Source organism: Trichoderma camerunense, assembly GCF_050948025.1.
Source record: "Trichoderma camerunense strain CBS 138272 chromosome Unknown V8C40scaffold_15, whole genome shotgun sequence".
NCBI lineage: Eukaryota > Fungi > Ascomycota > Sordariomycetes > Hypocreales > Hypocreaceae > Trichoderma > Trichoderma camerunense.
In genome coordinates, this window is record NW_028145355.1 from 480,369 (window position 1) to 502,018 (window position 21,650).

General features: G+C 48.3%; 7 protein-coding genes across 7 annotated transcripts; 3 read left to right on the top strand and 4 right to left on the bottom strand.

The window, feature by feature from the left end:
- Window positions 1-3: 3 nt before the first annotated feature.
- V8C40DRAFT_251900 (uncharacterized protein) lies at window positions 4-1,490 on the bottom strand. Its single transcript, XM_083217271.1, has 2 exons — window positions 788-1,490; window positions 4-690 (listed from the first exon to the last, which is right to left on the bottom strand). Exons 1-2 carry the CDS (start codon window positions 1,297-1,299, stop codon window positions 105-107), a joined length of 1,098 nt encoding a protein of 365 aa, XP_083070512.1. The 5' UTR covers window positions 1,300-1,490; the 3' UTR covers window positions 4-104.
- Window positions 1,491-3,207: 1,717 nt separating this feature from the next.
- Window positions 3,208-7,076, top strand: V8C40DRAFT_281209 (ankyrin repeat domain-containing protein; the record flags this gene model as incomplete). Its single annotated transcript, XM_083221552.1, has 21 exons — window positions 3,208-3,628; window positions 3,683-3,986; window positions 4,036-4,317; window positions 4,368-4,596; window positions 4,661-4,788; window positions 4,825-4,892; window positions 4,965-5,026; window positions 5,084-5,088; window positions 5,134-5,202; window positions 5,242-5,276; window positions 5,346-5,378; window positions 5,415-5,430; window positions 5,527-5,563; window positions 5,594-5,611; window positions 5,657-5,706; window positions 5,770-5,860; window positions 5,897-5,918; window positions 5,952-5,967; window positions 6,001-6,831; window positions 6,862-6,958; window positions 6,988-7,076. Exons 1-21 carry the CDS (start codon window positions 3,267-3,269, stop codon window positions 7,074-7,076), a joined length of 2,844 nt encoding a protein of 947 aa, XP_083070513.1. The 5' UTR covers window positions 3,208-3,266.
- A 932-nt stretch (window positions 7,077-8,008) lies between these two features.
- V8C40DRAFT_281211 (uncharacterized protein) lies at window positions 8,009-9,521 on the top strand (the record flags this gene model as incomplete). Its single annotated transcript, XM_083221553.1, has 4 exons — window positions 8,009-8,249; window positions 8,328-8,404; window positions 8,495-9,427; window positions 9,474-9,521. The coding sequence occupies 4 exons, from the start codon at window positions 8,009-8,011 to the stop codon at window positions 9,519-9,521; spliced, it is 1,299 nt and encodes a 432-aa protein (XP_083070514.1).
- A 240-nt stretch (window positions 9,522-9,761) lies between these two features.
- Window positions 9,762-12,962, bottom strand: V8C40DRAFT_65726 (uncharacterized protein). The gene is made up of 2 exons (XM_083223250.1): window positions 12,454-12,962; window positions 9,762-12,375 (listed from the first exon to the last, which is right to left on the bottom strand). Exons 1-2 carry the CDS (start codon window positions 12,888-12,890, stop codon window positions 10,074-10,076), a joined length of 2,739 nt encoding a protein of 912 aa, XP_083070515.1. The 5' UTR covers window positions 12,891-12,962; the 3' UTR covers window positions 9,762-10,073.
- A 506-nt stretch (window positions 12,963-13,468) lies between these two features.
- On the bottom strand, window positions 13,469-14,888 carry V8C40DRAFT_251906 (uncharacterized protein). Its single transcript, XM_083217272.1, has 3 exons — window positions 14,304-14,888; window positions 13,995-14,242; window positions 13,469-13,940 (listed from the first exon to the last, which is right to left on the bottom strand). Exons 1-3 carry the CDS (start codon window positions 14,475-14,477, stop codon window positions 13,901-13,903), a joined length of 462 nt encoding a protein of 153 aa, XP_083070516.1. The 5' UTR covers window positions 14,478-14,888; the 3' UTR covers window positions 13,469-13,900.
- A 416-nt stretch (window positions 14,889-15,304) lies between these two features.
- Window positions 15,305-16,361, bottom strand: V8C40DRAFT_251910 (uncharacterized protein). Its single transcript, XM_083217273.1, has 2 exons — window positions 15,748-16,361; window positions 15,305-15,652 (listed from the first exon to the last, which is right to left on the bottom strand). Exons 1-2 carry the CDS (start codon window positions 15,883-15,885, stop codon window positions 15,407-15,409), a joined length of 384 nt encoding a protein of 127 aa, XP_083070517.1. The 5' UTR covers window positions 15,886-16,361; the 3' UTR covers window positions 15,305-15,406.
- Window positions 16,362-17,179: 818 nt separating this feature from the next.
- On the top strand, window positions 17,180-21,585 carry V8C40DRAFT_276408 (pleiotropic drug resistance family ABC transporter; the record flags this gene model as incomplete). The annotated part of the gene is made up of 2 exons (XM_083220832.1): window positions 17,180-18,963; window positions 19,050-21,585. The coding sequence occupies 2 exons, from the start codon at window positions 17,180-17,182 to the stop codon at window positions 21,583-21,585; spliced, it is 4,320 nt and encodes a 1,439-aa protein (XP_083070518.1).
- Window positions 21,586-21,650: the final 65 nt, after the last annotated feature.

The following is a 21,650-nucleotide window of genomic DNA, read 5'->3' on the forward strand; positions in this document are numbered from 1 at the left end:
CTGGCTTGTCTACTTGCAACCAAGTCTTTCAAGTAATTCCTTCTTGTAAATTAAAGTGTGTTGTAAACATTGATTATCGGATCTATCGTATATCTATTAATCGTCTAAAAACAGGCAAGGAGAGGCATAGCCATCGCCGCCGCTACCAAATAGAGGCTTGCAGTGACCACTCCAGCAGCATTCTTGCCCGATCCAGTCTTGGTTGGGCTTGCAGCAGCAGCAGTGCTATCCTGAGCAGAGCTTCCGGTATTTGAGGCTCCGTTGTCAGAAGCAGTAGTCTGGGAGTCGTTGGAACCTGATCCTGAACCAGATCCAGATCCAGATCCTGAGCCAGAGCCTGAGCCAGATCCTGAACCGGAGCCGGAGCCGCTGGATCCCTTGACACCCGCAGCGGTAATGGTATAGACGGTTCCATCGCCACCATTGGTGTAAGTAAAGACTGATCCGCTAGCAGGCGCAGTCACGGTTCCGGCATTGTTGCTAAGCGTGGCCGTTCCAGTGGCGGGAAGATTCGTCGGCTTGTAGAATGTGCTGACTCCATCGATAGAGTATCCCAGGTCCTTGATGCAGTCATATTGATCCAAGTATGAGCCACATGAATCAAATGGTGTGTTGAGCTGTGACTCAAGCGAATTTACGTTTGAGAGGCCAAGGAGGGTGGGATCGGTTTCAGGGCAGATTTCGAGGAAACTGATGCTTGATTAGCACAAAGGTTTCTCACAGGCAAGCTTCCGGGTATGAATGCGAAGCAGAAGAGCAAAGACGGATGATGAGATTTGAGACTTACGTTGAGATGGCACCGCTAATCTCGCAGCAGTCGCACCCTTGAATCTGCTGAAGGTTGCTGCTAGCATCACCCGAGTTTGCATTGTTTGAGCACGTTGCCGTCTCCTGGATGGCGGCGTTGTAGGCGAGGAACACCTTGCCCAAGTTGCATGAGCATGCATTAGGGGCATCGTTAGGGATCGGGAAATAGGGCACTGGCAGCTTGGCAATGGGGCAGTTGAGCATATAGTCGGTGACGTAGTTTTGGTACTCGCACTGCCAGACTCGGTTCCAGCAAAAGGCGGAATAGCAATTGTAATTGTCGACATAGTTTTGACATCCACAGGCCAGGATCTCCTGTTGGCTGTTGTCCTTCTTGGCCTGGGCGATACACGAGCTCAGTTGGTCGTTTGCCTGCTTCTGACAGCTCTCGAAGCCAGATGAATCGGCACATCCAGTGCTGGTCAGGGTCACACTGCCAGTGGCAGCAAGAGCCGCCGAGGAGAGGAGAGGAAGCAATAGTAGACGCTGCATTGTGTTGTGAGTGGTGAAGCTTTGGTTTCCTTTGCACGAGCACAATGAGAGAAGAGACGACAAAAGAAGAAAACAACAAAGCAAAGGGGAATAAAAGCACGATGGAAATAAGGGTCCCGGCCAGAGACATCAGAGCGCTATACAGTAGAGCCGCAGCACGAGCACGGGCTCATCTGCCAGTCGCGCCCTTTGAGTCTGCAGCAGTCTGCCTTGGCCCGAAGCCCAAACCGGCGCGGCTGAAAAACGAAGCCCCATCGCCAGTGGATACGCAACATTGACTGATTTCCCAAAGAGCAGCTGCGTGAGCCCAAAACGGGTCCAACCGCACGCACGTTGCCTGCCGAGCGATCCGTATTCCGCGCTCTCGAGGCCAGCAAAGACGGTCTGTCGTTTGACTAGCATGCGCAGGCAGGATTCGCCGAGTCAAGACCCCAGATTAGCGAGTGTTGACGGCCGTGGGATTGGCCCAGCTGGCCAGCCGCAATCTTTTTCTCGATCCCGTTTGGCCTATTACGTTTAGTCCAAAGTCCTTTTGGTCGGCCATCTCGGTTGAGGCGCGGAACCGTCGAATATGTTGCGTTCCGTATGCGCATCCAAGTCTGCCTATAAAGAGCGTGTCGGCGAGAGCCGGTTTGGCTTGCTTGGTCAGAATCGAAAGACGGATGATGGAGTGATGGACGACTTACGCGTTGCTATACGCCCTGCACCGGAAGTGATGGGGACTAATACGACGTTGGGTCAATCGATGAATCGTCCACGGCGAGATTGAACTGGGTGAAGAATGTATCCGGCTTCTTTTCCTCTCTACTTCTCTACAGTACTTCGGCTCCTCGCTTACGATAGGCTACACCCTACCCTCGACTATTATGCGATATCGACACGTGCATCCCTTATCGACTCTGCATCCGAGACTTTCGCGAATAATGCTAATGATCCAACGCTTCGTTCAAGAGAAATCCAATGAAAAAAAGATGCATTTCTGCTGCCCATTTCTCTGGTTCTCTGTGTAAGCGCTTGCAACTGAGACCTGGTGGGCTCGTATTTAGGCTCAAGATCTAGATTATGAGTTAGCTTAATCGATATTTTGCCTTTTCGGGCATCAAATCCCGGGCAAGGGTGCGATGCGGCAGATTGTCTGCTTACCCTGCAAATGCGAATGTGATATTTGACAGAACAATTAGCAAGTGGGAGCTCGCACGATGCGATATATTCAGAAACTGGGCAGTTTTCATTGTTCTTGATGTCTATATTGCGAATGTCGATCTGTTAGTGGGCTGCAATAGAGTTAGAAATAACCATTTTACGTTTATTGCCACTGAAATCATTCGCTGTGGGCCTCACTCTTGTTGATCAGCGAACATCTCATATGAGATTCCCGCTCACTTGGTTAATGACTGAATATCTGCGCTATACTATATAATATCTCACAAAAAAAAAGATAAGTATCATTTCTCAGTGTATCTCTCATATGACGCACGCTTCTCACCTCGACATTCACATAAAGCGATGAAGTGCATGGTCAGTCATTGAAGAAACGTAACCGGTTCTTATCGATAAGAACCGATCTCAAGATGGATTCATTCACGTATCGAAATACCTAGAAAAGCAGAACATTGTCCATTTATGCCTATAACAATAGCTAGAAACGGCTCAGAAAACTTATTGAGCAGATGCATATGAGATTTTTAGTTCATTCATGCTCCTAATGCTGTTCGTATTGCGCCAACGTGCTCCGTTAAGCCCAGCGTATGTGCGGTGACATCGGCATCCTCACGGGAACATGAAGATGCGCAAGTGATTGGCTGTGCCATTGGGCAGCCACGCGCAGCCTCATAACCCAAAAACCGAGAGACTGAAATAAGTCGACCAGTCTATCACAGGAATAATAGCCATCTTCTCTGCTATATTCGCTAGGTCTATACACAAATATCTGTACAACGTTGGTCGTCATATATGTCCTCTTCACGATGGCATCGCTGTCCACAGACAGCCAATACTTACACAGGAAAAAGCAGACTTTCCGCGTGCGAGGTGTGCCTCATGACTGGAGTCGAGACGGACTGGCATCCTTTTTGGCAGAGCATGGCTATGCTAGCCCATCTGTTCAATCTTTAGCCACCGAAATTCATGGACGTTCGCAGACTGCCACAGTCACTTTTCAAGCTGTTCCCAGCCAACTGCAAGAACGTCTAGCTGACCCGGCCAAAGGTATTGCTCTGTATATGCCTTCGTCTGATCAACACAGTAGACCGCGGAGCTTGATGCTTGACACTGCTTTTCTTGGTGTCACAACGTTGTACTCTCCTCTCTCACAGGATCACAAAGTCGAGTAAGTGACTGATACGTAACTTACACTCTAATACCAGCTACTGACACTTTCAAGCCTTATCGCGATCTCTGGACTTGGCGGACACCCGTTCGGGTCGTTCAAGGAACGACACGGGGAGCATATGTGGCTGCGAGATGCTCTCCCCTATGATACAACTGAAGAAGGTGGCGACAACAGACCGGTTTCGCGTGTCATGGTATACGGCTACAGCTCAAGTCTTTTTCAGAGCGACAGTTTCCAGAATCTGGAAGACCTGGGCACAGCTTTTCATCGGCATCTTCGAAAGTTGGCAATTGCAGGATCATTTAAGCCCATCGTATTCATTGCCCACAGCTTAGGCGGATTGGTTCTCAAGCAGGTATTTGCCCTTGCAGTACTTGTCAAGGTGTCTACTCACGATATAATAGACTCTTATATCCCTCTATAAATCAAAAGACAAGGAAGATCAAAAATTATTACGAGCGGTATACGGAATCGCCTTTTTTGGGGTTCCGCATGACGGTATGGACATTAGCTCGCTCATTCCTATGGTTGAAAACGGGCCGAACCGATTTCTATTGGAGTCTATTGGACTCTTTAGTTCACAAATCTTAAGTGTTCAGCATCGTGAATTCTTGGAGACACTAGGAGCTCAAGAGTCGAAGATAATCTGTTTTTACGAGACCCGCATGTCACCAACTGCCGTAAAGGTCTGAGTCCGTTAATGAACTAATAATTGCTCTGCTATACTAACAAGCAGCAGGATGAAAGAGGGAACTGGAAAATAGCAGGTCCAGCTGCTGTTTTGGTGTCAAAATCCTCCGCCACACACTGCCGAGAGTGGGAGAATGGGCCGCAGTTTATCTGTGCCATTGACCGTACTCATTCGGAAATGGTCAAATTTAGGTCAGAAGACGATGAGTATGAGAAAGTGGTTGAACTCATTCAAAGCCTCGCCCGAGAGGCACGACAGACTCGACAATGTAGAGGTATGCGATTGATCCATGTTCCAAGTCAACTAGCTTCAATAGGAATGGAATTAAAATCTTACAGATCCAATACCTCAAATATCGCCAGAACAAATACTACCAAAGAGAATACCACCAGGGCAAATACAGAAATGCTTGCAATCACTAGCCTTCGAGAGTATGCAAACCCGTGCCTCTGACATTAACGACGCTGTCTTAGATACATGCAAATGGCTACTTCAACATGAGGCGTATATGAACTGGATTGCTTCTGATCACGGACTTCTTTGGATTAAAGGGAAGCCAGGCTCGGGGAAGTCCACGCTTCTCAAATATGCCTTTCGTCACCAAAAAGGCCTTTCCAACATTACAAGCAATACTACAAATAGTGACCTTTTTCTCTGTTTTTTCTTCCACGGCCGAGGAGTGGAACTTCAAAAGACTCCGTTTGGTCTCTTCCGATCTCTTCTTCATCAGATTCTTAAGCAGGCGCCTGACGCGCTATTAGATCTTGTTGATGATTTTACACAAAAATGTCAGGATATAGGCACTTACCAGGAAAAATGGAAATGGCATTCAAATGATCTATGGCGCTTCTTAGAGTTATCTCTTCCAAGGCTCTTGATAGTCCGTTCGATCTGGCTGTTTGTTGATGCGCTTGATGAGTGTGGCGAGGTACACGCAAAAGACCTAGTCAGGAAGTTCAAACTCTTGATTGAAATGATACCGCCTCTGTCTACTTCCGGTAAACAACTTCGGATCTGTTGCAGCTGTCGCCATTACCCAATACTAAGCTCTCCTGCGTTATTGGAGGTATGCCTCGAGAAGGAGAACCGAAGAGACATTTCCACCTATGTACGGTCCGAACTATCTTCCTGCGTGGAATTAATACCCATTGGGATCCCATACTTTATTATAGACCGTTCTTCTGGCGTTTTTTTATGGGCGGAGCTGGTAGTGAAACTCGTCGTGGACCTTGGACTAAATGGTGAGGGGCCAACGAAGATCATGGCGGCAGTGCATTCTATTCCAGAAAGTCTTGACGAGTTATATTATGGACTCATTGAAAATATGACCGCAGCATCGCTAAAGCTAATTAAGTGGATTTGTTTTGCCAGGCAGCCATTATCTGTTGATGAACTGCGATGGGCTCTGGCTATCAATGCCGATTATTCCTCATTAAACGCATGCCAGAACGCAGAGGATTATATACCGGACGACAATCGCATGAAGAAACAAATTGTGAAGCTCAGTCGGGGGCTTGCTGAGTTTACAACGGGGCATCGTCCGATTGTCCAGTTCATACACCAATCGGTCAAAGATTTCTTTCTCGACAAAGGCTTGTTAAAACTACGCAAAGAGATTGTTGGAGACAGTATATCGCTCAATGCAGTAATTGGAACATCACACTTGGAATTGTTCAAGATTTGCATACAATACTTTGCAATGGAGGAGGTTGTACGATTGGCGAGCGACAAGGAGAAAAAAGTTCCTCGTGCCAATTTTCCTTTCCTACGTTACGCTACCTTTTCAATGGTAGAACACTTAAAGAAAAGTGATGGATTTGACACTGCGTCAGAGAGAGTGTTGGAGTTATTCGAACAGTCATCTGATCCTCTGAATACCTGGACAGAGATTCACTACGAGATAGACAGCAGCATACAGGTATATTCAGCCGACTCTCCGGTAAGAGATTCCGGACTTGCACATCTTGCAGCGAAACACAATATCCAGGGAATTATGAACGTCGTTGTGCAAAGCGACTCTATCACTACCTTTGGAGTCGATTCAAAAGATTCATATGGCATGACACCGCTGGCATGGGCCGCGCGGTATGGGCATGAGGATATGTGCAAGCTTTTACTCGCTACAGACCAGGCCGAGATCGATTGGAAGGATATATTTGGCCGGTCAGCGTTATCATTAGCCGCAGAGAAGGGGCACGAGGCTGTGGTCAAGCGTTTGCTTGACACAGGCCAGGTCGAGATCAATGGGAAAGATATATTTAGCCGGTCGGCGTTGTTATTCGCCGCAGAGAACGGGCACGAGGCTGTGGTCAAGCTTTTGCTCGCCACAGGCCAGACTGAGATCAATTGGAAGGATATTAATGGCTGGACAGCGTTGTTATCAGCCGCAAAGAACGGACACGAAGCTGTAGTCAAGCTATTACTTGCTACAGGGCAAGCTGAGATCGATTGGAAGGATCTATTTGGCCGGTCAGCATTATCATTAGCCACAGAGAACGGACACGAGGCTGTAGTTAAGCTTTTGCTCGACACAGGGCAGGCTGAGATCGATTGGAAGGATCTATTTGGCCAGTCAGCGTTATCATTAGCCACAGACAGAGGGTACGAGGCTATAGTCAAGCTTTTGCTCACCACGGGTCAGGAAATATAGATTTAAACTATTTAGAAGGTTGGAAGCTGCCGTCATGGGCCGTAAAGAAAGGGCATAAGGCTATCATTGATCTGCTTGTGCAATATTCCATATCTCGTTCTTGATCAATGATCAATCTGTTTAGCCTTCCACAGTATAACAAAAGAGTTAAAGGTAGGGCATACACCTCATAATTATGAATTCAACCTCAATATATCTAAAATACTAATCGATTAGTGGCCAAACGATCAGTGACAACCCATATAAGGACTCTCGCTAACTTGACCATTGGATGCATAGCTATAGCATATGCAGAATATGTTTAATACTCATGACACTTGTTTCTTCGTCAATTCTTTCAAGCACCAACTTCACAAATCAGAACCCGGATGTAATGAAATGCATGCTACCAAATCTAAAAATGCAGCTAGTAAGGTTACGTGCTCTCATGAACAAGAATTGAAGCTGAGTTGACTTCGTTTACTCATGCTACCTATTTATGCGCTGAGGGGCATTGGAGAGTTCAACACCCGTTTAAGAGAGGGCTCACGAATCAGTTATTCGATCTACTTCGTTTGTCGTCGCGCGATAAAGAGTGGTAGTAAGGCTGGAGTAGAACAGGTGCTTCCCTCATAGCGATCACTGCCCAGAAGGTTGGGCAGCTATGCAAAGAGTCAATACAATATCAGTTTACCACCATCGGATGGTATCAATAGTCAATAAGTCGTATACACGTGTACAAGATGCAGCCTCGCCAACTCACCTGTTACACAGGACCGCACTTGTGGGGACTCCTCATGCATTACAGTGACAGTATCGCCCTATCGCAAACTTTTCCCGCTCAACCTGCATCATATTCTCACCGAGTCTCTTTAATGATTAGCCGATGGGATAAATAAAAAGATAAGATGAATGGTATCTAATTAAGTGATACATGAAAGGGCAAGAAAAGCGTAAAAGACTTCTTATAAAAAGTCACAATCATGATGAGTGAGGACGGCCATCAAAATGAAGGAGTAACATTTCTAAAATTCTCATTGCCAGCAGTCGTTCAAAAATGGTCAAATTTAATCATTTTGCTCCAAACTGTACTCTTCCCAATGAAACACCCGTTGGTTTTATCCAAGCGCCAAACATACGTACGACGATGCAGATCGTCTGGGGCTGCTTCAGTGTCATTCTGCTTTGCACATGGTTCATTCTTCACCTCAACGTGCCCCCAGAGCTCACACCCAAGACTAAATGGCAGTGGATCTACAGAAAACTGTTTCTCTTGTTTCGCAAAGTCTACTGGATGGGTGTCATGCTCATTGCTCCTGAGTTTCTCACCACATTCACGACAAAGAAGATGCTTGGCACAAAAAAGAATGTCGAAGGACTGAAAAAATTGGGAGAAAAGGACCAAGTAGAGTGGACTGTGTCCCACACAGTTCTTGCCGATATTGGAGGGATTGTCATCAAATTTCCAGACATTGACAGTGCCGATGGGGATGAGATTTTATCTCCGAATACTTCATCTTCGGGAAGCCTCTTGCCGAGTGAGCCAAGTCAAGAGCTTCGTACATCTTTCGAAACTCTCCAAGCCCAAGAGACTGGGCTTTCAGAAAAAAGCCCAGAAGGCGATAAAGATTACGATTTTATCAGAGCATATACGAGGAAGCAGAATCGCTGGCTGGGGGGTTGCGAAATCCCATGGAAGCCATTGCCGGCACACATGAAACACGCTCAAGAGGCAAAAAGATTACTTCCAGAAGGATCTCTGAGATGGAAGACTGAGAATATCGCCGCACTCTCCGGAAACGTGTGGATCTTAGATTCGAAACAACTCGCTATTGCGAGAAACTGTGGCATTATCAACAAATTGCCGGATATTAAACTTGCAGACATTAAAGGAAAGAATAAGTCAGATGCTCTTGTGAAGCTCCTGGCAATTTTGCAGGTCGCTTGGATTGTCGTCCAACTCTGCGCTAGAGTCTACGCCGGGCTTCCATTTACACCTCTCGAGCTTACTACTATTGCTTTTTCTACCACTACCATCATTCTGTATTCAATAGAATGGGAGAAGCCAAAGGATGTAAACAGCCCCGTTTATATCCTTGCTGCGAAGCATTGCGAAAAATATGCCGATTTCGAGACAATCGTCAACGCTTCCCCCTTTCCATACATGCAGCTCCCATTCCTGCAAACCAAACATTATTATATGCCCAGCGTTGCTGCTCATGGTACAGACGGGAACACGAAACACATTGATGCAGAAGCATTCATAGTCGCACTTGTTACTGTGGTTTCCTTTGGTGGGATTCATCTCTTTGCGTGTAACCTCAAGTTCCCAACCCCCGTCGAGGGATTGCTCTGGAAGATTTCCGCCATCATAACTATTGCTTGCCCTACGCTATACGTCAGCAGCCACATGCCATTTATGGGACAGTCTCCGAATGACGTTACCAAAGAGACAGCGATGAAGATAGAAGCGGTTGTTGCTTACGGAGAGCATCAGGTCGCTTTACTATCTACCTCGGGAGGCCTTTATTGCCACTAGCTGGACAGCGGATCTCCCCCACATGACATGACATGTTGAATTTTATGGATAAAGTTGATGAAAGTCGGTATTAGGGGGGGAAAGGCTATGCCATGAATTTTACATGCAATTTGTTAAAGAGGCCACCCTTATGGATATCATCAAAACAGCCCATCAAAACAGCCCTTCCATAAATGAATTTTCCGTATCTATAAATCTCATATTGTTTGTTCATCGGGTATTGTTTGGGGCTCTGTACTCCAAACCTTATGATTAAATACTATTAAACTATCCCGAGTATTGCCTATAAGACATCAGACCTCATCACTTACCAGTACTCTACCGAGCCCGAGGATCATGGTATACATCGAAAGTCTCTTGAATTTATCATCTTGACATGTTGCAAGCAAACTTATGCGTCATACAACTCTCACAATACTCGAAATCGCTTGCCTCTAATTCGCTGGTAAACCCCCTACGCCTCTTCCGCCAGCTCTACTTGCCGCCAAGCATCTTCTTGAGGGAATCCCGTAAAAATGTCTACCACTTCCGGCTGCGGTGTCTGGTGCAGTGTGTTATTTGCGACCGATCTTTTCGTAAACCATCACTGCCGCCGCGGCCACCATGAATAGCGTTTCCATTCTAGCCAGCCCGAGGAGTTGACTGGAGGATCCCCAATTCTGGATTCAAGTATGCTTTCGGCCTGTGTAAAGTAGGTGGACATATCAGAGTCGGAATAAGGACTGTTTCGGAGTACGAGCACGGCGTATTTTGCCTTATCCTTTATAATGCGGAGCGATTCCAGCGAGGGGCAGTACTTCCCCTGGACTAAGAAATTCAAGATATTTAGCCGCGCCTTGGCATTGTTAAACCAGACTTCACCAAATATGACGTTGTACAGTATGCTAACGCCATGAGGGCTTGATTTTGAGAATAGCCTGGGATTCTCTTGGACCTTTTGTTTCAGATAGGCAACGATAGGAATTCGGGCGGAAAATTCGAAGAAATCGGTACAACAAGCAAGCGTCTTAACGGCGATCTGTTGCTTGGAGTCTTCACCAACGAAATTCGCGTTAGTTTTCCTTTGATTGGGCGGAAATTGTACCCGATTCAACCAGTGGTATGCTACGTGGTCCTTCGTATGGTTGACCAAGTGATGGTCCAGCCGATCAAGCGCAACCACGAGGATTTCTTTGTCAGGGTGCTCCTCCGAGACGAGTGACGCGATCTTAAACACTCTTGACCAATCTGTGAGTTTCAAAAAATTTTCTACATTTGGCTCGGTGGTAAGGGTTATACTCAGTGCTTGACCCTTGATGAACCAGAAGAGAGGATCAAAGCCAGGATCAGTCGCCGAAGAGATACTTTCCCAGTTATCACGGACCCAATCGTTTGCCGTCCGGTGCATGTAATCTACGCGAAAATCTTTCGGTTCTTTCGCGTAGTCGCCATTGCGAGACACAAGTTCTAGTAAGCCTCCGGTGCGGCTCATCAGCCTTCGTTCCAAAGTTTTAATGGCGCCTGTAAGATAATCGCTAGTAACATCAGCGGCGTTAAGGTGGACGGAAATTTCCACATCACCAAACCAAAGGATCAGAGCTAGCAGGTCAATTTCGTGCTCCTGGCAACTTCTCATGAGTCGGAAATATTGCGATGCCTGGCTGCGAAATCGCTTGCTGGTCCGGTTCCAAATGTAGCGAAATAAGTCGGCAACCTCGCTCGGGAGGTTATCAATGGTGGTTTGCAAGTCCAAGATGCTGGTCCCTTCTTGTAGCGCGGTCTCTAATAAGCCCGAAATAACAGATACCCAGAGGAAGACGCCCTGTGATTTCTCCACAATGTCGTTGATAATCTTGCCGGCTGCTTTTGAGTTAGTCGCGGCGAAATCGGAGTAGCCCTGGCTGAGCTGAAGCCGCTCTGAGACGAACGACTCGATGTCATCTCGTGTTAAATTCTCGAGCTGCAGCATAGGGTTTTTGCTGTACGCGTCCCGGAAGATATTCCATGGTCGACTGCTGGTGCAAATTTTCACCCCAGTCTCTTTGTTGGCGTCGCTTAGAAGATGAACCAAATCGTTATGGTCCTCATCAAATTCATCCAAGCCGTCAATAAGAAGAGCCAATTTAAAGTCTCCGGTTGCAGATAAGAGTTTTTGGAAACCATCCCTCAGTTCGTCGATTGTCAGGGGCGGTAACTCGATATTCCCATTGAAAGACTGAAGAAGAAACCAGCGCGCAGGAAAAATGTCAATGGTAAGTTGGGGCCGCTGCTGGATAGCTTGAAGTAGAAGTGTTCTAAAAAGGCCTTCCTGGGACTTCTGTAGCTTGTTCATTCCCGACGTCCAAGAGAAATAGCGAATAATGAGGAGTTGGGACCCAGTTGCCCATTTCTCCAAGAGCACTTTGAACCGCGAGTCCTGTGAGATGAATTTGGCTAGTGTGGACTTGCCGGCACCCGGTTTGCCAGTAATCCAGTAGATGTCCCGTGATTCGCCCTGCAGCCACAGAGGAAAGTCTGACCAGAGAGCATGGCCGTCGTTCAATGTCCGTGGCTTATGGAAGATCCATTCGAACGTGGAAGCGTGTCGTTTAGAAATGCCTGTCTCACGGTGATTTATCGACTCGAAATATAGACTCTGACACACTTTTCGGAGCTTCTCATTATCCTGGCTCTCATCAAATACTGTTTGGTGTGCATATTTGGTTGTCTGCCACTTATCGCTGAGCACGTAGCGAACCATCCTATAGGTTTCTCTCTGGTTGTTCATGAGCCAATCGTCAATTAAACCAATGAAATCTGGACTGAACTGTTTGGTGGTGGTGTCGATTCGATCCAAAGTGGTAATCATATCCGCTTGTTGCTTCGCAATCTGACGCAACTCTACGCCGTTTTTTCCGGCTTCATCCCTAATAGCCATAAGATCCAGTCAGCTTAGTTCTTCGCATACATGCTAAATACTAGAGAAGAGCAGCGGGATGACTGACAACAACAGATACATCAGACCCACATTCATCTCCTCACGGATCCGGTTCAAGCGATCCTCCAGCTTTTCAATGTCATCAGCGGCTGCAACTTGTCTGAATGCAACTCGCAAGCCATCCAGAGCTAGCTCAATCTTGTTGGAGCCAACTTTCACTCTGAGCTTTCTGAGGATGCTCTGAAGCTCGTCGTTGGTTGACTTGCATTCGCCGTGGAGGCGGAGAATAATTTCTCCTGCTGACCCCTGACTCTCGTCGAGTTTGCCTCCAATGGCATCGGCGAGGTCTGAAAGGTTCTGGGACACAACGGATAGTTGAATATGTTCAGACTTCTGGCCGGAGGAAGAGCTGTACAGTTCATGCGCGTCTTTAATTAGGCGGAATCCATAATCGGCAAATTGGATCACGGCCGCTGCTATGCCGACAGCGTTCGCTGGGTCCATTTCCAAGTGATCACGGGCTATTGTTAGGATACCATTGATTCAATAATGCAGGAAATATTTGAAACTTTATGATGTTGCAATGCTTCAACACACAACCCCGCTTTGCTGCCCGAGGTGCCTCGCCCGTCTTCAATGTGGTTGGTTGATCCTTCAGCCGCACCCAAGGCTGAAGCTGGCGCAGTCTTATCGATGCCCAATCTTACCCGGGAACAATATTCGTCTATATGTATATAAGGCCCATGACTGTATTTTATTTGTAGAAAACAGTTTTTGTGCAACTGGCTACTCACTCTCGCTCACCCAATGACTATAACGAACCTTTTTTCTTAGAGCAGATGAGCGTGTAGTTGAAAGGGATTCTATCACCTAATAACTGATGTATAATTTTATACACATAACCAGAATTTCCTAGGTACTCACCCAATGCACTATATAGAGACAGCTCGAGCAATATGAGAGCACTTTGAGACCATGTTATTCGACTTTTAGAAATATATCCCAAATTTATCCTTCCAAGTGATGGCTACTATCACGCGATATTCTTCATAAAAGGACATGTGTATGGATCCACATGAATTCCACGATGTATGAGTCTTACGGACGAGTGATCTCGAAGAGGTGAATGAACACTAACCACTAGCATGCAGTCAGGGACATCCTAAAAACTGTAATAACCTCTGGGCGCCTTTGACACATAAGAGGAAGCTTCTTCTTTATATAGAGTATTCAAGTCACCAAGCCTAACTTGACTCACATGTTTCTTTGCAGCCGCCCAGCTTCTAGGCCACTGACATCCACCCCTATAGACATTCTGATATTATAGACACTCCGATATTGAAGCATATCAGTAACGTGTAATATCCTATAATCCCCAACTAAACAATGGAGATATATTTCGGTGGTATCTAGCACCTCGTAAAGCGTAGAGTCATATCGTGTAGCAAATACTAAACTCATATCTGCCGAGTAAACTCATGAAACTCGGAATCAATCGTTCTCACAAATATACCTTATAGAGGCTGCCACACACACATACCCATATGAAACGTACTAACAAAACACATCAACATCATCTATCACAACTCAGCTAATATTCACACTCACCTCGCAAATCCAGCCAAGAGTGACGAAATACGCCGCATCTCATCCAAACTAACATCCCTCTCCCAATACACATCCTCATACCTCCCCTCTTCCTGCATAGCTCTCCTCAACGCCGTCGAAGCAATCGTAAAAGCAAGACATAGTATGATATCGCAACGAAACCGCGTGCTCGCATAAATACTTAATTTCGAATCCAACAGCGAAGGATAGATAGTATCCACGGTACTATAAGTCAAAGAAAGCAGACACTGAAAAAAAACTGTCAGAGCAGATCCTAAGTAATGATATTTGAGTTTGGGAGATGTTTACCAAGAGGACGATGAGACCGTCCATGAAGCCGCATACATCGCATAGTCTCCTTGCTGAAAAGCACAAGATAAAAGTGTAGAGACTTCCTAAGATTATGCGGACAGCCAGGTAGAGTACTCGAGCGTGGGAAGAAAAGAAACGTGAAACGACGAGACAGTTTTGCGATCCATCCATCACGTATAGTTGAAGATAGTGTGAATAGACCAAAAACACTAACAAGATACTATCGTCATTCTATGCTGAAATCAGGGCAATGCTCATGTCGTTATCTCATACAGTCATTTGTAAGCAACAGATAGCCGTACAGCAATATTGTGTACCATCGACGTAAAGACAAATCGAACTTTTCTTCTCAAAAGGATACTTAGTCGGAGAGATGAAGCTATCCGCACCCGACACAAAGACGGGGCTGGAAGATGGATTATACGCAGACGGAGTCTTCCAATGTCCATCGCCACTCAATGTATGCCCGATTGTGTCATGAAAAGGGGAGCCTCAGCCCGTGTGAAACAGTGTGAGTCTTCCTAATTGCCCCGTAGCCTAGACAATAGAGCAGAGCAGCTGGGCCGTCCCACACACTCAAGCATCCAATCCAATATGGTAATTCACGCGACACAACACGGCAATCATGCCACACTCTAACCAATGCAGTAGTATCAACAGAGACTAGAGTGCCCTTTCCGCGTATTCGACGGGCCGGGCTGGTCAAGCCTCATCTGATTCGCGAAGCTAGGGACTTATTGACAAAGTCCGTCGCTGATCCCTGCTCGTCCCGCCTACTCCGCATGTCCCCAAAAGAGGCAATTAGGGATGAGACATGGACCAATCAGATGCGACGAATTTAAGGTTCCCCACTTTTAGAATAACGAAGAAGAGGCCATCCCCCAGCTTTTTTTCGAGGGTTGTTCAACGGTTGTGATTTCACGAGATTCTTAAGGATGAAGAGTGAGAAGTGGTTGCCAGCAGCGTAAACCACCAGCTGACTGGTATTCTTGGTATCCTGAAAGAGAAAAAAAAGAAGACATTTCTTATTAATACATTAAAAAAGGTATATGTTGCCCAATTCTCAGCTCTGCTAAAATTGGACAATGAAGATGGTCATGTCATGATTCAGTAGCCGGCGTGGATGTTGTGGATGAGATGTTTGGGTCAGACTTTATCTCTGAAAGCCTCTTTGCTATTTCAGCAGTCGACGTTTCCGTCGACGACGTGCACTCAAGACACTGGCGGCACTCAAGATTCCGCCTCAGCTGCTCCTCGCACCAGGCCAGCCGGGCAAACAAGTCCTTTGTCGACTGTCTGCGTTTGCGCGGCGCGGCTGGTGCGCTTGGCTGACAAACGACTTTGAGCTGGAATTTGTTGAAAGAGGGAATATGTCAGCGGCGGTTATGTCTCGTTTTCTCTTATCTTGTTTTGATGGGCGGAGAGTATTTGGGTGCCGCACCTTGATGCACATTGAACATGGGCTTTTTCGGTTGCACTTCTTTTTGCGCTTCTGGCAGAGCCGACATGCAAGTTTCCTTGCTTCCTTTGCGGGTTTGTGGGGAGAAGAAGCTGAATCGACGGAGCCCACGGAACCCATGGTCGGATACTTGTTGAATGTGAATGTGAATGAGGATAATGTTATGTGATGTGATGTGGAAAGTGATCTTTTCAGCTAAACAAATAGGTCGAATGAGAAGACGGACATGAGAGAAAAAAGAGAGTACTCGTAACTGCCATGAAAGCTTGATTAGCACCCTTTAAAAGTGTTCAAGATGCGTCCTGAGATTGACCAAAGACAGGAGAATATCGCATTTTCTAGGTTTGTCGTCAAAGCTCAAAGGTCGACCATCTCGAAAGAGGAAATAGTGTAGCCCCCAGTCAAGCCAATGCACAGATCAGCCTAGTGACAAACTTTGTTCAATAAAAGAACGTTATGGGTCCCGGGAATCGAGTCATGGATCATGAAGATCGATACCTATGCGACTCGATAGGGCCAGCTAAGCTGGACCGGAGTGCTCAGTCAAGCCTTCGGGGTGAAACAAGGCACCAAGAAGCCGGAATCGTGCTCTATCGACACCCCGAAAAGAAGCAACAAGCACACGGTGGCTCGGGGTCTTCTAAGAGCCCGTCATTGTGGAGCAGGGACGCGAGACCACGATTGGACAAGCGGGATCGTACACAGACAAATACGAGTACGGATGCTGAAACTCCGCAAGATGCTGTATCGCCAAGGCACGGCTGGACGAACGTTGCACAGGGGCTGTGAGGCGGCCGTTTTCAGTGTCTCTGACCAGCTAACAGAGGCAAAGGGAGCCCACCCCTGAATTATCAATCAGGGCTGACGGGCTCCTTATCGTTCATATGGTTCGGAGGTTTGTAAACGTGGGCCACCCGAGATGCCGGCGCGTTGGCAGGCTGCGGCTCTCCGAAGGTGAGGGTCATATAAATCCTGTAAATAAATGTCAGATCAGGACAACTTTCTCGGTTCACGGAAGGTATTCCAGGGGTTCTGGGACAGACACCAGTCATAGTCGACGTTATTGGATCCAAGTTACGAGACACGAAGCTCGACGTTGACGAACCGTGAAGAGAACTGACTGAGTGGTGATCTTGATTTGATAGACGATCAAGTTTGTTTGAATATCGACACATCTGAAATAGGAAAACCAGCTTCGCTCGACACCTGGAAAATGCCAGTTGGGCAGCCGCCAGAGGGCGGTGACTCGAGCCCTGAGTCCCGTGCTCAGTCGCCACACGGAAGTGCCCAAACATACGTCGACGGGCAACAACAACAAAACTTTTCCTTCGAGCCCGATTCCAAGACCGCCAAAGACAAGGACAACAATAGCAACGATGATGACGAATCCTCCGAAAACAACAGCCGCCACGAGATGGAGCGGCGGATGAGTGTCGTGCAGCAACTGGCCCGTCAGTACACGCACGCCTCTGGCATCGATATTCAAGGCCAGGCCACGTCGCTGTTTGGAAACAACGATCCCGACTCGCCCCTGAATCCCATGAGCAGCAAGTTTAGCGGACGCACGTGGGCAAAGACGGTGGCCAAGTATGCTGCTGAGCACGGCTCGGGATTTCGACACAGTGGCATTTCGTTTCGGAATATGAATGTGTATGGATACGGAAGTGAGACTGATTTCCAGAAGGATGTTGGCAACGTTTGGCTATCGATTCCGGATCTTGCTAGACAGGCATTCAGCAAGTCTAGTAAGAGACGGATCGATATCTTGCGCAACTGTGATGGTGTTCTCAAATCTGGAGAGATGCTTGTTGTGTTGGGACCTCCTGGCTCAGGATGTTCCACGTTTCTCAAGTCGATTGCGGGCGAGACGAGCGGAATATACATTGACACCGAGACTCACTTCAACTACCAGGGCATCAGCGCAGAGGAGATGCACACTCAGCACCGAGGTGAGGCCATCTACACGGCTGAAGTCGACGTGCATTTCCCCATGCTTTCAGTTGGCGATACGCTTTCATTTGCTGCCATGGCACGAGCCCCTCGAAGTCTTCCCCCGGGAGTGTCCAACGACGAGTTTGCAGCTCACTACCGTGATGTTGTCATGGCCATGTACGGCATCAGCCACACAGTCAACACCCGCGTTGGTAACGAGTACGTTCGTGGTGTGTCTGGAGGAGAACGAAAGCGAGTCACCATTGCCGAAGCCACTCTCTCAAACGCCCCCTTACAGTGCTGGGACAATTCCACTCGAGGTCTTGACTCGGCTAATGCTATCGAATTCTGCAAGACGCTGCGTCTGCAGTCTGACACTTTTGGCCAGACGAGCGCCGTGTCCATCTATCAGGCGCCGCAGAGTGCCTATGATGTCTTTGACAAGGTGCTCGTTCTCTACGAGGGACGACAGATTTTCTTTGGTCCTACAGATAAAGCCAAGGAGTATTTCGAGAACTTGGGCTTTGAGTGTCCTGCACGTCAAACTACGCCTGATTTCCTGACGTCCATGACGGCGCCGACGGAACGAATTGTTCGTCTGGGCTGGGAGAGTCGCGCACCTCGTACTCCTGACGAATTCGCTACGTGCTGGAGGAACAGCAACAACTACAAGGTTCTTCAGGCTGAGATTGAGAGCTACAACGCGGAGCATCCCATTGACGGAACCGACGCCCAAGCATTCCGCGAACACAAAAAGGCCACCCAAGCCAAACGCCAACGTGTCAAGTCTCCCTACACCCTCTCGTACTCTCAGCAAATCCGCCTCTGCCTCTGGCGAGGATGGCGAAGATTAAAGGGCGATCCCAGCCTAACCATCTTCTCACTGCTATCCAACACTGTCATGGCCCTCATCATTTCGTCCTTGTTCTACAACTTGCAGCCAACAACGGGTAGCTTCTACTCGAGAGCCGCCGCCCTCTACGTCGCCATCTTGTCCAACGCCTTCTCCAGTGCACTCGAAATTTTGACGCAATACGCCCAACGGCCGATTGTCGAAAAGCATCAGCGATATGGATTCCATCTTCCGTCCGCAGAGGCCTTTTCCTCTGTGCTTTGCGATATGCCGTACAAGATTGGTAACACAATCTGCTACAATTTGGTGCTGTACTTTATGGTCCATCTCAATCGTACCCCCGGAGCCTTCTTCTACTTCCTGCTTGTAACGTTCCTCATGGTGCTGGCCATGTCTGGCGTTTTCCGATCAATGTGAGTTTTCCTTACCCTTGTCCATCACCATGCCCTTACACACCATCATGCCTTGTCCATACATGACCATCCTAACACACAGACAGTGCTGCCCTGTCGCGAACCCTTTCGCAGGCCATGGTTCCCGCCTCGCTCCTGATTCTCGCCATGGTCATCTTCACCGGATTCGTCATTCCCGTCGACTACATGCTTGGATGGTGCCGCTGGATCAACTATCTCGATCCCGTCGCCTACGGATTCGAAGCTCTCATGATTAACGAGTTCTCCGGCCGCGAGTTTGAATGCAACTCGTTTGTTCCAAGCAGCCTCATCCCCGGCTATGAGAACGTGACATCGGCCCACCAAGCTTGTACCGCTGTCGGATCCGTCCCCGGACAGGCTCTTGTCAATGGCGATGCCTACATCAACTCGCAGTACAAGTACTTTCACGCCCACAAGTGGCGCAACGTCGGAATCCTAATTGCTTTCCTCCTATTCAACCACCTGGTGTACTTTGTGGCGACGGATGTGATTCAGGCAAGAAAGAGTAAGGGCGAGGTTCTCGTCTTCCGTCGCGGTCAGCTTCTTACTTCGGCCGCCAAAAAGGGCGACATGGAATCTTCCTTGTCTGGACCGGTTCCTGTCGTCGAAAAGGGCTCGGAGATTCCCAAGGAGTCAAGCGGCGCCAACATTCAGGCATCTACGAGCGTGTTCCACTGGGGCAAGGTATGCTATGATATCAAGATCAAGGGCGAACCACGACGAATTCTGGACCATGTGGACGGTTGGGTGAAGCCTGGAACACTGACTGCGCTCATGGGCGTGTCTGGTGCTGGTAAAACTACGCTGCTTGATTGTTTGGCCGACCGTATCTCCATGGGAGTCATTACGGGAGAAATGCTGGTGGACGGCAAGATTCGCGATAATTCGTTCCAACGAAAGACGGGATACGTGCAGCAGCAGGATCTTCATCTAGAGACTACAACCGTTCGTGAGGCTTTGGAATTCAGTGCGCTGCTTCGACAGCCGGCTAGTACGCCTCGAGCCGAGAAGCTGGCATACGTCGACGAAGTCATCAAGCTTCTGGACATGCAAGAATATGCCGATGCTGTAGTCGGTGTGCTCGGCGAAGGTCTCAATGTTGAACAGCGAAAGAGATTGACAATCGGTGTCGAATTAGCGGCCAAACCCCCATTGCTCCTGTTTGTCGACGAACCAACCTCGGGTCTTGATTCCCAGACATCGTGGGCCATCCTCGACCTGCTCGAAAAGCTCTCCAAAGCCGGCCAGTCGATTCTCTGCACCATCCACCAGCCATCCGCCATGTTATTCCAACGCTTCGACCGTCTCCTCTTTTTGGCCAAGGGCGGCCGCACCGTGTACTTTGGCGACATTGGCGAAAACTCGTCCACCATGACTGCGTATTTCGAGAAGCAAGGAGCGCCCAAGTGTCCGCCCAGCGAGAATCCCGCCGAGTGGATGCTTCAGGCGATTGGAGCTGCCCCGGGATCTACGACGGATATCGACTGGCATCAGGCTTGGCTTAATAGTTCCGAATATCAGGAGGTGCAGGCAGAGTTGCAGCGTCTCAAGGACGAAGGCAACAGCCACGGCGCTGACTTGATCAACGACAAGGCCTCGTATGCCGAATTCGCAGCACCCTTTTGGTCGCAATTCTTTATTGTTACCCAGCGTGTCTTTCAGCAGATCTGGAGAACTCCGTCGTACATTTACTCAAAGTTCTTCCTCTGTTTCTTCGTGTCGCTGTTTATCGGTCTCGTCTTCCTTAATGCGCCGCTGACTATCCAGGGCTTGCAGAACCAAATGTTTGCCATCTTCAACATCTTGACCATCTTTGGCCAGCTCGTGCAGCAGCAGATGCCGCATTTCGTCACCCAGCGCTCGCTCTACGAAGTCCGCGAGAGACCCTCCAAGACTTACAGCTGGAAGATCTTTATGCTGTCGCAAGTAGTGGCCGAGATCCCCTGGAACTCGCTCATGTCCGTCTTCATGTTTGTCTGCGTCTACTATCCAGTGGGCTTCAACAAGAACGCCGTGCCCGCCGACCAGGTTGTCGAGAGAGGAGGCCTCATGTGGCTGCTCTTCTGGCAGTTCCTCGTCTTCACGTGCACCTTTGCCCACGCCTGTATTGCTATTACTGATACTGCTGAAGCTGGAGGCAACCTCGCCAACGTGCTCTTCATGATGTGTCTCATCTTTTGCGGTACTTTGGCCTCGCCCGACAGCATGCCCGGCTTCTGGATCTTCATGTACCGCCTGTCCCCTTTCACTTACTGGATCTCTGCGGTTCTGTCAACGGGTCTGGCAAACACCAGCGTCACATGTTCCGCCAACGAACTCGTCCATCTCAACCCGCCCAGCGGTCAAACTTGCGGCGAGTATTTGGGCGATTTCATCACCGCCGCTGGAGGTTATCTCCAGGACGCCAACGCCACGAGTGGCTGCAGCTACTGCCCGATTGCCGACACCAATGTCTTCCTGACGAGCGTCAGTTCGAGTTACTCGCACCGATGGCGCGACTTTGGTATTGGAATGGCGTACATTATTTTCAACATTGCTGCGTCGCTGTTCCTCTACTGGCTGGTGCGCATGCCTAAGAAATGGGGCAAGAAGAAGGACTAGATTCTTCGTGTCCCCGTTTTGATGGTGTTTAGTGAATAATCCCACGAGATCTCTCGTCTCACTTG